The sequence below is a fragment of the Sapajus apella genome, unplaced genomic scaffold (genome assembly GCF_009761245.1).
Source record: "Sapajus apella isolate SASKATOON/1434 unplaced genomic scaffold, GSC_monkey_1.0 scaffold2, whole genome shotgun sequence".
Taxonomy (NCBI): domain Eukaryota; kingdom Metazoa; phylum Chordata; class Mammalia; order Primates; family Cebidae; genus Sapajus; species Sapajus apella.
This window is the reverse complement of record NW_022436942.1, coordinates 20019637-20030964: the sequence shown is the minus strand read 5'-3', so window position 1 is coordinate 20030964 and position 11328 is coordinate 20019637. Positions and strand designations below refer to the sequence as shown.

The 11328-nt window shown below is 48.3% G+C and overlaps 2 protein-coding genes across 7 annotated transcripts in view; one reads left to right on the top strand and one right to left on the bottom strand.

Annotated features, from left to right (window-relative positions):
• BAZ2A (bromodomain adjacent to zinc finger domain 2A) overlaps nucleotides 1-11328 on the bottom strand; it is a 38821-nt gene that overhangs the window by 2821 nt on the left and 24672 nt on the right. For 4 of the 5 annotated variants that reach the window (XM_032290423.1, XM_032290443.1, XM_032290459.1 and 1 more), the window contains 21 exons: nucleotides 10596-10704; nucleotides 10335-10436; nucleotides 10002-10212; nucleotides 8120-8220; nucleotides 7737-7802; nucleotides 7321-7554; nucleotides 6251-6505; nucleotides 5769-5983; nucleotides 5410-5484; nucleotides 4697-4877; nucleotides 4536-4595; nucleotides 3891-4035; nucleotides 2731-3383; nucleotides 2365-2587; nucleotides 2114-2269; nucleotides 1855-2006; nucleotides 1370-1659; nucleotides 1132-1264; nucleotides 871-1017; nucleotides 298-527; nucleotides 36-179 (listed from right to left, as the gene is read on the bottom strand). In XM_032290423.1, coding sequence (XP_032146314.1) covers nucleotides 36-179; nucleotides 298-527; nucleotides 871-1017; nucleotides 1132-1264; nucleotides 1370-1659; nucleotides 1855-2006; nucleotides 2114-2269; nucleotides 2365-2587; nucleotides 2731-3383; nucleotides 3891-4035; nucleotides 4536-4595; nucleotides 4697-4877; nucleotides 5410-5484; nucleotides 5769-5983; nucleotides 6251-6505; nucleotides 7321-7554; nucleotides 7737-7802; nucleotides 8120-8220; nucleotides 10002-10212; nucleotides 10335-10436; nucleotides 10596-10704 — 3882 coding nt within the window. The remainder of the gene's footprint in view (nucleotides 1-35; nucleotides 180-297; nucleotides 528-870; nucleotides 1018-1131; nucleotides 1265-1369; nucleotides 1660-1854; nucleotides 2007-2113; nucleotides 2270-2364; nucleotides 2588-2730; nucleotides 3384-3890; nucleotides 4036-4535; nucleotides 4596-4696; nucleotides 4878-5409; nucleotides 5485-5768; nucleotides 5984-6250; nucleotides 6506-7320; nucleotides 7555-7736; nucleotides 7803-8119; nucleotides 8221-10001; nucleotides 10213-10334; nucleotides 10437-10595; nucleotides 10705-11328) is intronic. The other variant, XM_032290433.1, reaches the window with a different exon arrangement.
• Nucleotides 1-11328, top strand: part of RBMS2 (RNA binding motif single stranded interacting protein 2) — a 148350-nt gene that overhangs the window by 134389 nt on the left and 2633 nt on the right. The gene's annotated exons all lie outside the window — the stretch shown is intronic.

Below are 11328 nucleotides of genomic sequence, written 5' to 3'. Positions count from 1 at the left end.
GCAAAGAGCAGGGAGATGCACCCTCATCTACTTACCCTCCCCTGAGCAGTCGCTCCCGCATGGTGGAAAAATCCATAGGATTTTTGATGATGCGTCTGTACCCACTCACCAAACGTGGGTTCACAGGCTCTAGGAAAGGCCAGGCTGCATCATGGGACTCCATCTCCATCAGGATAATCCTATCATTACAGGGACAGTGATGGCTCCATCTCAGGAGGCAAATATTCTGACCCCTCCCAGCCCTTTCCTCTGGCAGAGGAAGAGCCAACTGTCAACCCCAGGATTTACTCAACTCACTCGCAAAATGTGAGATCACTGTGGTGGTTCCGCATTGAGAGTCGCCGCCGCTTGGAGGGGGACAGCCCTTCTTCCGTGTACCGAGGCCCTGCTGCTGGGCTTTCTCGGCCCCTCAACAGTACCCGACGTCGGCGGCCATCACCCTCTGAGAAGTTCAGGGAATAACCACTTTTCCGTTTCTGGCCTCGTTTTGGGAAACCAGGCTTCTGAGCGAATTCTCCCTCTACCTGCTGAGTATAGCAAACAGGTGAGATTGGCAATAGCTGGAGATGCACTGCTTGCCCTACTAAATCTCTGCCTAATTGTGATTTAAGGCTTCAAAATACCATCATGCATAAGTTGGCATTGGTTTATTCACATAACCCAATAAAGTAGGTAAAAGGGAAAAAGATATAGCTATTCTCATTTTATAGAAAAAGTAATTAAAGCTACAGAATTAAGTGACTTGTCCAAAAAGGACTTAGAACCCACATCCCCTAACATCCAGTCTGGGACGCTTTCCAATGAGAGAAGAGATTGAGGATAATCTCTGCTTTCTGTTTGAGTGTGGGAAAGAAAGAGCAGAAGTCTTACCTGAGCCAAACAGACAGTACAGAACCAATCTCCTTCTGGGACAGCCTCCATCTTGGGACGATGGCAGTAAATGTGGCAGCCACGGTCACACCCATCACAAAGCAGAAGGAACTCATCATTGTCACCTTTCCGGCAGACTAGACACGTCTGGACCAAGGTTGTGAGGAGGCAGAGTGAGCTCTCAATCCTCTACCTGCCAGTGATCCCACCCGCCCCTGCTGGCTGGCCCCTCTGCCTTTCCAGGGTCTGTCAGCCTCTTACCACTTTGTTGACCGACTTCTCCCAGGCAATGGACCTCTCTAGCTGGCCCAGGCACAAGCACACCTGGGCTGCACTCCGGCACCGCTCGAGGGTCTGGCGCCATACACGAATGCGAGGGGTGATCTCATATGATCTGGAGGGAAAAAGTGGTGATCTTTGGATAAGGAACAGGATCCACTAAAGAGGGAGCTTATCCCTTTCTCTCTAAGACCAAGAATGGAGGGTGGGAGTCACTCACATCTCTGTAGTGGTGCCCTGGGGGGCACCATTAGGCGTGCTAAGCAGGGCCTTCTCCAGCACAACCTCATGAGCTGGCCAGAGGGGCTCCCGCAGGTACCGCCGTTCCACATTCTGTTCTAGGGCAGCCAGCCGCATCACAGCCAGGTCCAAAGGGTTGGTAGTTTTACGCTGAGGTGCCAGTCCTTCCCTGCCCCGACCTCGCCAGGTGATATCCTCCTGGGAGTCGGAGAGGTGCTCACAGTAGGCCAAGTCTTCACGGGTAGAGTCTGGGCTAGGACATGTCCACCCCTTCAGTTAAGAGAGAGGAACAAAACTCACTGTAAAAGGAGGAAAATTCGGCATAGAAAAAAAAAAAACAAACATGACCGTTTAAGGTCATGGTAGGTTGCCTGTGAGTAGGGACCCAGGGTTTTTTTCTAACAGGGCAAAAGGGACTAACGCTTTTCTCAAACAACTTCCTACACAGTGCCAATCACAGCATACCCGAATCTGCAGATCAGACATGATAACCCGCTGCTCCAGCTCTTCAACCCACTGAAGCACTGCTAGGTCTGTCGCATATGTCTTCTCTTTGGGGGACCAGCTCATGATCTCTTCTTGAAAGGCAGGTAGTTGCCTGGGCTCAAAGATGGGGTCTGAGAAAAGAGGCAGAGGGAGAGGCCCATCAGGCTGTTGTCCATACCAGAAGCTCAGTCCTCACCCTGGGCTCTTCAGCTCAAGCTGTGTACAGGAATGTATTTACCAGCTGAGGGCCGTAGGCAGACTTCCTGCAAGAAGTCCCTGTGCTTGTTAAGGTGTTTGTGAAGTGCCTTCTCTCGGATACCTCGGGGGTGTAGGGCCTTGAGCATGGTATCCAATGTCTGAGGATCTCGTATCCACCACCAGCCTGAGCACATCTCTGTGAGCAGGTGAGATAGATATGCAGTGCCAGCTGTGAATCACTGCCCACACCGAATGCCACTCTCACTCCACTTTCACCCCAAGATCACTCACCAAGGGGGACAGGCTGGGCTGTCAGCTGGGTTAGGTAACGCTGTTCCATCTGTTTGAAGAACTTACTGGGAGGTCTCCCTCTTCGTTTGGGCTGTCCCAGCCCTGTGGGACTCTGTGGCATTTCTCCAGGGTCTCCTGCTCGCCTCTTAGGGGCCAACCCAGCCAAAGGCGTGGAAGAGAACTGCACTGGAGAACAAGGGTTGGCAGCACTGGGTCTATTCATCTGTGAAAAAAATGAGATATAAGGAAATGAGGATGTTTTCATATTTCTAGGTTCCCTCAACTTCAGGCAGCAGCTCCACAGCCAGGCACTGGTGCCTGTGGCAAGATGAAATCAAGTGCATACTACTAATTCTGGCTACTTACTGGCTTGGAGGAGGCAAGCTGCTCAGGGGAGGGAGTGGGTTGGTCCTCAGAAACTGCAGGGGGTGGTGTAGGGGCAGCATTGCAGGGCATCTGGGCTGAGATGTTAAACCAGAGTGCTTGAGGATCAGGGCTGGATTCTGCTTCATCAGGCTCTGGCTCCTCCGGGGGCTGTGATGGAGCTGGGTCTAATTTTCCAGGACTGCTGTCAGGTGTGAGGACTGAGCTGCTCAACAGGGAGCTATGGCTCTGAGTCTGGCTCAGCCAAGACAGGAAAGCTGACTGGCTGAGGTCATGCTGGCTCTGACCCAGTGACAAAGGGGAGCCTTCTTGTTCCAGGAACCCCTTATGGGACTGAGGATGGGACTGAAGCTGAGGCTGAGGCTGGGGCTGGGCAGGAGTGTGAAGCTGAGCTTCAGGCTGAAGCTGTGCCTGAGGCTGTTCTGAATCCTGACCCCTGACAGGGGACTTCAGGTGCCGAGGCTGCATAGACCCAGGCTTAGTTTTTCGAGGTCGGCCTCGGGCCCGGGCAGGAGAACTGGCAGTAGTGTTGGAGCCAGCTAACTCCATCTTCATAGAGAAGAGTGCAGGGTTGAGTGACGCATGGGCTGCCACTTTTAAGGAGTCAGTTTCCTTCTTTATCACATCCTCAGGAACTGTAAAGAGAAGTAAAGAGCTTAAGACATATGCTAACATACAAGGGGAAAGTAAGAGGGTGTACAAACTTAGAACCTATACTCTTTCTCTCAGACTTGGTCCCCCTTTTCTGAGATTCCACTAGGAAGAGCTTATATGCCAGTGAACACAGTATCTGGGGAAGAAACACTATTCTCCTAAGTAATCACCATCATATGCTGAACATTTACTGCAAACCAACTACAGGTTAAGTATTATTCTAAGAGACTTAACTCATTTTAATCCTCTCAGTAGCCTTATGAAGTACATATACTATTATTATCTCAACTTTACAAATGAAGAAACAGAAACATACAACTGGTAAATGGCAGAGCAGGTGGGTAGGCAGCTTTACTCTAGAATATGTGCTCTTAAGCATTATGCTATATTATCAGAAAATGAAAGAAGCCCAAGACTACTAAGTAAAGGGAATTATTTAATTTTTGTTTGATAGGACTCAGACTCCACATTCCCACAGACGCACCTACCTAAGTTCCCCTCTGTTCCTTCTACAAAGATACCAGCCAAATATGGCAATATCCAATAGCGACGTCTGTAGCGGTCTTGACCCAAGGAGACTGCCCGAAGCATCTGGGATGAGTGAAGCAGCTTTTTGCGAAAGAAAAGCTGACGCTGGGTAGACAATGAAAATGATGACAAATAAACACATTTCCAGAGCGATGGTGAATTCATCTAGTGTATCAGAGAAAGGCAAATGCTCTTACTCCCTCTATAAAAGTGATACCACCTGGGCCTAACTCAGAAGGTGATTAAGGTCGGGTGCGGTGGCTCACACCTGTGATCCCAGCACTTTGGGAGGCCGAGGCAGGTGGACTGCTAGATCCCAGAAGTTCAGAACCAGCCTGGGTAACATGCAAAAACTCTATCTCTAAAAAAACTACAAAAATTAGCCAGGCATGGTGGCTCCCACCTGTGGTCCCAGCTACTTGGAAGGATTACCTGAGCCCAGGAGGTCAAGGCTGCAGTGAGCCATGATCGTGCCACTGCACTCCAGCCTGGGTAATAGAAACCCCATCTCAAAAGAATAAAAATTAAAATTAAATTTAAAAAATAAGTGATCAATTCTTGCCCAGCCCACATCTCCAACTCTTGGGAGGTTAGGAGCACAATACCTTACTGAGTTTTTCTATCTGGCGCTCTAGTTCTGGGATGCTAGATGTTGTGGCATCAACCTGGGAAGACACATGTGGCCATTGAGAAAAAGGAAGTTATCAGATTCAAGAAACGGGAATCTATTTTCTAACTCCCACTTTCCTTGATCTTGGGCCAGTACCTCTCCATCTCTTCGACCCCTGCGGCCATGGACAGCTGCTATAGTCTCCTCTTCTTCCTCTTCTTCCATGCCACTGGTCTCTTCCATGATCCGAGAACTGCGTCTCCGTCCCAGGCCTTCCTCTGGCCCTTCCATCTCTACCTCAGACCGCCCCGTTCGCTTGGCCAGAGCAGTTTTCAGTCTTGAAATAGATGGAGAAAGATTAAGGAAAGGCCAAGCGCAGTGGCTCACGGCTGTAATCCCAGCACTTTGGGAGGATGAAGCAGGTGGATCACCTGAGGTCAGGAGTTTGAGACCAGCCTGGCCAATATGGTGAAACCCCATCTCTACCAAAAATACAAAAATCAGCCAGGTGTGGTGGTGGGGGCCTGAAATCCCAGCTACTTGGGAGGCTGAGGCAGGAGAGTCGCTTGAACCCAGGAGGCAGAGGTTGCAGTGAGCCAAGGTCACGCTACTGCACTCCAGCCTAGGCGACAAAACAAGACTCCATCTCAAAAAAAAAAAAAAAAAAAAAAAAGATTAAGGGAAACTGATGAGGAACATGATAGTGCCGCAAAAGAAACACCTGGACTCTAAACCATCCTGGTCCCTAGTAAAGTCCCAAACCCAGGGAAGGGGCTAAAGGCACTGCATTTCAGGCCAAAATCCTGGCTGTGCTTCACCCTCCCCACTTCTCTCCTCTCTCTGGGCGCTACCCTCTGTCTGATCCCTACCTCCGGAGCCGGCCTTCAACAATCCACTTGTTCTTCCTGTAGCTGGACATATTCTCCAGAGTCTTGTCAATCTCACTGCAGGGGAATAGGGAATGGGATGAAGTGGCAGCACAAAAAAAGGAAAAGGAGGCTCAAGGATAAAGGGGCTGCAGTTGAAAAAGGAGTTTCAGCCTAGAACCTAGATCAGATGAATGACAGAGAAAGGCTTAGGCTCTCCCAGGGAGGGCACTGCAATTCAGTCCCAAGTCACTTCAGAGCATGGCAGTGAACACACATTTCTGAGGACTTCTGGAAGGCTAGTCCTCCAGCCCATTCTGATGCAAGGGATACAATGACCATCCCCACTCCCAGCCTCTCACTTGATGATGAGGGTGGAGCCATTGAGCTCGTGCACAAGGAAGGCCAGGACAGCAGCCTTCTGCTGGGGTGGCTGGGCCTGAAAAGGTTGGGTGCGCAGGCGGTCACAGAGGGCTGGCTCTACTCCGTATGCCATAAGGAAGCAGCGCAGGATCTCTGACACATTGTCTCTTGTCAGCGGGATGTCAGACACCTTCTCCCCCAAGATCTTTAGGGACTGTGTGGAAGAGAACATAATAGGAGTGAGTAGGGAAAGACAACCAAGTTGGGTGAATGTGCGAGAGGAAAATACATCAGAAGAGAACTATCAGGGTTATGATGGAGCACGAAAGAAGACCACAAAAGAAAAGGAATAAAATAAAAACAAAGTAAGGAGTGAGGAGTCAGGAAGAAAAAGAAATGAAAAATATAAGGAAAAGAGAAAAAATAAGTAGTTGTATTGCCTTTACTTGTCCAGATTACTCTGGGAGGGACTTGCACTCACCTGACAGTAGGAGGGCAAGCCAGGATCATAGAGTGCAGCTTTCAGCAACCGCACCAACAGGTCTTGCACCTCACCCAAGCTGTCGCGTTGACACAGGAGTCCCTCCTGCAGGACCCCCAGGCTAGGCACATCTTTGGCAGGATCAAAGCCCAGCACCTTGCCAAAGCTATGCAGGAACTCCACAATGGTCAAGCAGTCTGAGAAGGCCTTACTGGGCAATGTCAGACCAGGGATTCGTGAGAAGTCAGGCAGGGGCTGGAGAGATAAAAGTAAGTAGGGTGTTCTGTTAAACATAACAGAAGGTGACAATTTGGAAGTCTACAAAGGGTTCCTTTAATCTTTATGTGATTTTTTTTTTTTTGAGATAGGGATCTCATTCTGTCACCCAAGCTGGAGTGCGGTGGCATAACCTCTGCTCACTGCACCCTCAACCTCCTAAGCCCAAGTGATTCTCCCACCTTGGTCTTCCAAATAGCTGGGACTACAGGGGCATGCCACCACACCCAGCTAATTTTTATATTTTCTGTAGAGATAAGGCCTTGCCATGTTGCCCAGGCTGCTCTTCAACTCCTAGGCTCAAGTAATCTGCCCGCCTCAGCCTCCCATAGTGCTGGGATTACAGATGTGAGCCATGGCACCCAGCCTTCCTTTTTTTTTTTTTTTTTTTTTTTTTTTTTGTCGGGGTTTCACTCTGTTACCCAGGCTGGAGTGCAGTGGTGTGATCTCAGCTCACTGTAACCTCCACCTCCTGGGTTCAAACAATTCTCCTGCCTTAGCCTCCTGGGTAGCTGGGATTACAGGCATGTGCCCCACGCCTGGCTAATTTTTGCATTTTTAGTAGTGATGAGATTTCACCATTTTGGTCAGTCTGGTCTTGAACTCCTGACAGATGATCTGACCCCCTCGGCCTCCCAAAGTGCTGGGATTACAGGCAAGACCCACCGTGCCCAGCCCCTTTAATCTTTAATGGAAATGTCTCTCCCATTGCAGAAATCCCTGTACTTTTCAAAAGGAAAGTCTTCCCAACTGGCCCCTCCATGACCCAGGAATTGTTACTCTCTCCTCACTACCTGGTGGTCAGTCAGACACATATCCTCTGTCGGCTTCTTCATTTCCTCCAAGATCATCTGTTGCCTCTGCCGTTCCTCCAAGCGCCTCTGTGTGGCCAGGGTCTTATCTGCTTTACAGGCTGGCTTGGCTTTGGCCACTTCCTCCTTTTCCTTCATTTTTACCTTCTCCTTCTTTTCTCTCTTGACTTTTTCCTTCAATTTTTCCTGCTTTGTCTTTACCTTTTCTTTCTCGGCCTACCCAAGGAAAAGAGGAACCAAGAGTGCCATAAAGATACCAGTTACTAACCTTCCCTGGTCTCAGTCCTCCCAACCTCACAGCCCAGAAATCTCACTATAAAACAAGACTGATGTACATATCTTGCAAAATCAGTTTAGTGGCTTCGAAATTATACTTGCAAGCGTGTAAATGCACCTACCTTGGATTTCTTCTTAGCTTCCTTCTGCTTTAAGTTCTTGGTCTCTTGTTTCCGCTTGTTTTTGGCCTGTAAACCATAAGGGAAGTCATTTCTCCTCAAACTCTGAAAGCATCTCTGCTTGGGCTAGGATTCAAAAACAGACAAGGGTGCTGGGGAGGAGAGGTGAGAGATGGAATGAGGGGTTGGCAATGGATTGATTCTCTCACCCTAGAGATGCCCATGTTATTTTTGAACAAGCTCAATTCTCTAAATCAAGTGCAAGAAATTTCAGGGTAATGGAGATATGCTGCTACGCAAGGAGTGGCAGATGTGGGAGATGAAAAGAAAAGATGAAGTAGGTTGTAGGAAAAATTAACCTGTGTAATTTCTCTGATGTCCCTCACCTGCGCTTGGATAGTAGTCTGACACTCTCCCCGTTGTACCTTCTGCCTCATCTTCTTCTTGCTTTTACCAATCTTTGCTTTATCCTCCTCACTCAATGTTTCTGTGGGAGCAGAAAGAAAAATGAAACAAGTGAGGCAAGAAGGCACATGTCTAGCATCCAGGGCAACACATGCCTGTCTCAAAGCTGGCCTCCCAAGCAGCTCCCTGAAGAATCTAGAGTAGTTTTTTTTTTTTTTTTTAAGTATACGTAATAAAACATTGGGGAAAAAAATGTAGGAGAGGCACCTGCTATGGGGGTGGCACAAAGAACTCAAATGACATCTCCTGCCCAGAAGCACCAGCCCCTGGCTCCAATCGGACTGCTTTAGAAGGTGTCCTGCTGATAGAAAAGAGGCCACAATGGCTGAGTAGCCTTGTAGCCAATCTCTCTCCCAGGATACCTGACAAGGGCAGCAACCCACAGACTGATTTTAGAGCAGAGAGCAGAGAAAGGAAATAGCAAGCCAAACTGCCAGGGAAAGAGGGACTAGTAGTTAGAAGCACTGATTAACTAAGGGTGTGCCAGAAAAAAACGGCCCACACAGCGGACACCTCAAAAGAATCAGATCAACACTGACATAGTTGTTGATCATGCTCAGCTCCAGGTCTTGCTTCACTAAAAGTTCTGAATTTCTTCCTTTCTGGAAGACTTGTTGAAGTATAATTCTGCAAACAATAGAGTATTTCATAATTGATGTTTCTGACATGACTATATATATATATATTTTTTTTTTTTTAGACAGAGTCTCTGTCACCCAGGCTGGAGTGCAGTGGGGTGATCTCGGCTCACTGCAACCTCCGCCTCCCGGGTTCAAGCAATCCTCCTGCCTCAGCCTCCCAAGTAGCTGGGATTATAGACACGTGCCACCACACCTGGCTAATGTTTTGTATTTTAGCCGAGACAGGATTTCACCGTGTTAGCCAGGATGGTCTCGATCTCCTGACCTCATAATCTGCCCATCTTGGCCTCCCAAAGTGCTGGGATTATAGGCATAAGCCACAGTGCCCGGTCCTGACATGACAATACGTATTCTTTTGTTTCTGGTACAGAACCACCACCACATGTCTATATGGCAACCCTCTAAAACAGATATTATGGGGAGACAAATTATCTAAGGCTTTGATTAAAGTATGAGACTTGCTCTAGGTCATATGGTTGAAACATGACAGAGCTCGGTGTCTGAGAATCAAAAGACTAAGTTTTTCCACATTCTTCACAGTACACCAGGATAAAAGCAATATTTACTAAAAATTTAGGTATTTCTCACCTGCCCATCCACTAAAACAGTGACTATTACTATTATTTTTTTAGAGACAGGGTCTTACTCTGTTGCCCAGGTTGGAGTGCAATAACACAACTGCAGTTTACTGCAACCTCCAAACTCCTAGGCTCAGGTGATCCTCTCCTGCCTGCCTCTGCCTCCTGAGTAACTGGGAATATTAGGCACATATGACCATGCCTGGCTTCCAATTATCTTTTGAATTCAGAACCTCCACGATAGTAGAAATGAGCAAGGTTAGAGTGTACAACTAAACCAGTTAGACAAGGAGCTAAAAGATGGAAAGAAAGGGCAAGAAAATCCTCTCTTCTGGGCTACATAAACACATCTGGGGACAGCCCAAGGTTTCACTGGTAACAGCAACTCAAGCAAGAGTTTGGCTAGAAAAGAAGTATTCCAAAGCATTGGGACTCTGATGCTGGATTCCAAGGAGAAGCTGATTCAGATTTATTCTTCCCAGACGTTAGTCACACTCCTGGGAAATCCAGGTATTAGCAATTCATCAACATTTTAGATACTTCACAGAGGGAACAGAATCCCAAAGTAAGAAACACCATTGTACCTTGGGCCTCCAGTTTCTTTAGGAGGCGGTTGTCTGTCTTGTTCAACACCTCAGTAATTTTGACCTTAGGTGGCCGACCTCGGCCCCGTTTCACCTTGGGGACTTCCTTAGTCTTAGCCTTCTCAGTATTTCGAGGTCGACCCCGTTTGCCAGTAATTGCCTGAATCCTTGATGGGATCTCCTCTGCTGAGAGCTGCACCCATTGCAGGCCCTACGGTAGCAAAGAAGTCTGTTACAGTGGGAAGGAATCAGTGCAGGCCATAGGCCCTCGGAACCATTCAATGCCCCAGAACCTTCAAACCCCACAAGCATATTTAACCCTTGGGTCTGCACCTCTGGTGTGTCTCTTTCTTCAAAGAAGTCTCCAACAGGCATACGGGGACTGAAGCTAAAGTGCTCACGGCGGACACCGTGTACCACGTTGCGGCTCAGGTACTAAGAGGAGGAAGTAAAGTAACATTAATAAAGTTGGAAGCTTACTATGTCTTTGGCCAGCAAAGGCACAAGCAGAAAAGGCCCAGAATAGACAATGCCAGCCTGTTGCCACTGAGCCCAAGAAAGGAGACTGTGCTTCGTTTTAAAAAGCTACATTACCTTGATCACTTCTGGAAATTGCTTCATCCTCTTCCCACAGGGGCCATAATACCAGGTCTCCCCCTGCCACCGGTGGCTGCCCTTCTTGATGCGTACCTCTCTCCGCCACCTGCCAGAGAAGCACATGGGCCCTGCCGCCAGGTCACACCCCTACCCACTCCCATGACACCTAAGGGCCAAGCCCTCTGAGCAGATGGTCCTCCCCACATTTGTATCACTAGAAATACATGTAGATCCAAAAGCACCTGGAGAGAGAAGCTTGGCTAGAAGGCTGACTTGAGCTCCAGCAAACACATCAATGCCCTTAGGAGAAAAACAATACACCAAACTGCACAAGATCAGACAGATCTCCACCCCTCCTTTACAAAATCAGTGAGATAAACAGCCAGAAACCCCTCCCTGATGCCATTCAGAGCAGTTACTGGATTTCCAGTAAAGAGGATCAAGACCTAAGGGGAATAAATGCAGAAGACAAAGGGCAGGGAGGCAAGCAGAAAAGTAAATTTGCTGCTGACTCCATGAAGTGACTCAATATGCCAGGGTTTAGTTAGGAACTCTGTGTTCTGAGCAACATTATTCTAAGACTCATCTTTCTCTCAAAATTTTAAGCAATACTCAGACTTGGTGACCACAAGTAGCCTTGAGGGGCAGGGGTGGGGAAGATCCAGGAAAGCAGTTATTTCCACAAGGCCCTGGTGTCAGCTGATTTGTTCATTTTGGTCACATACTGTTC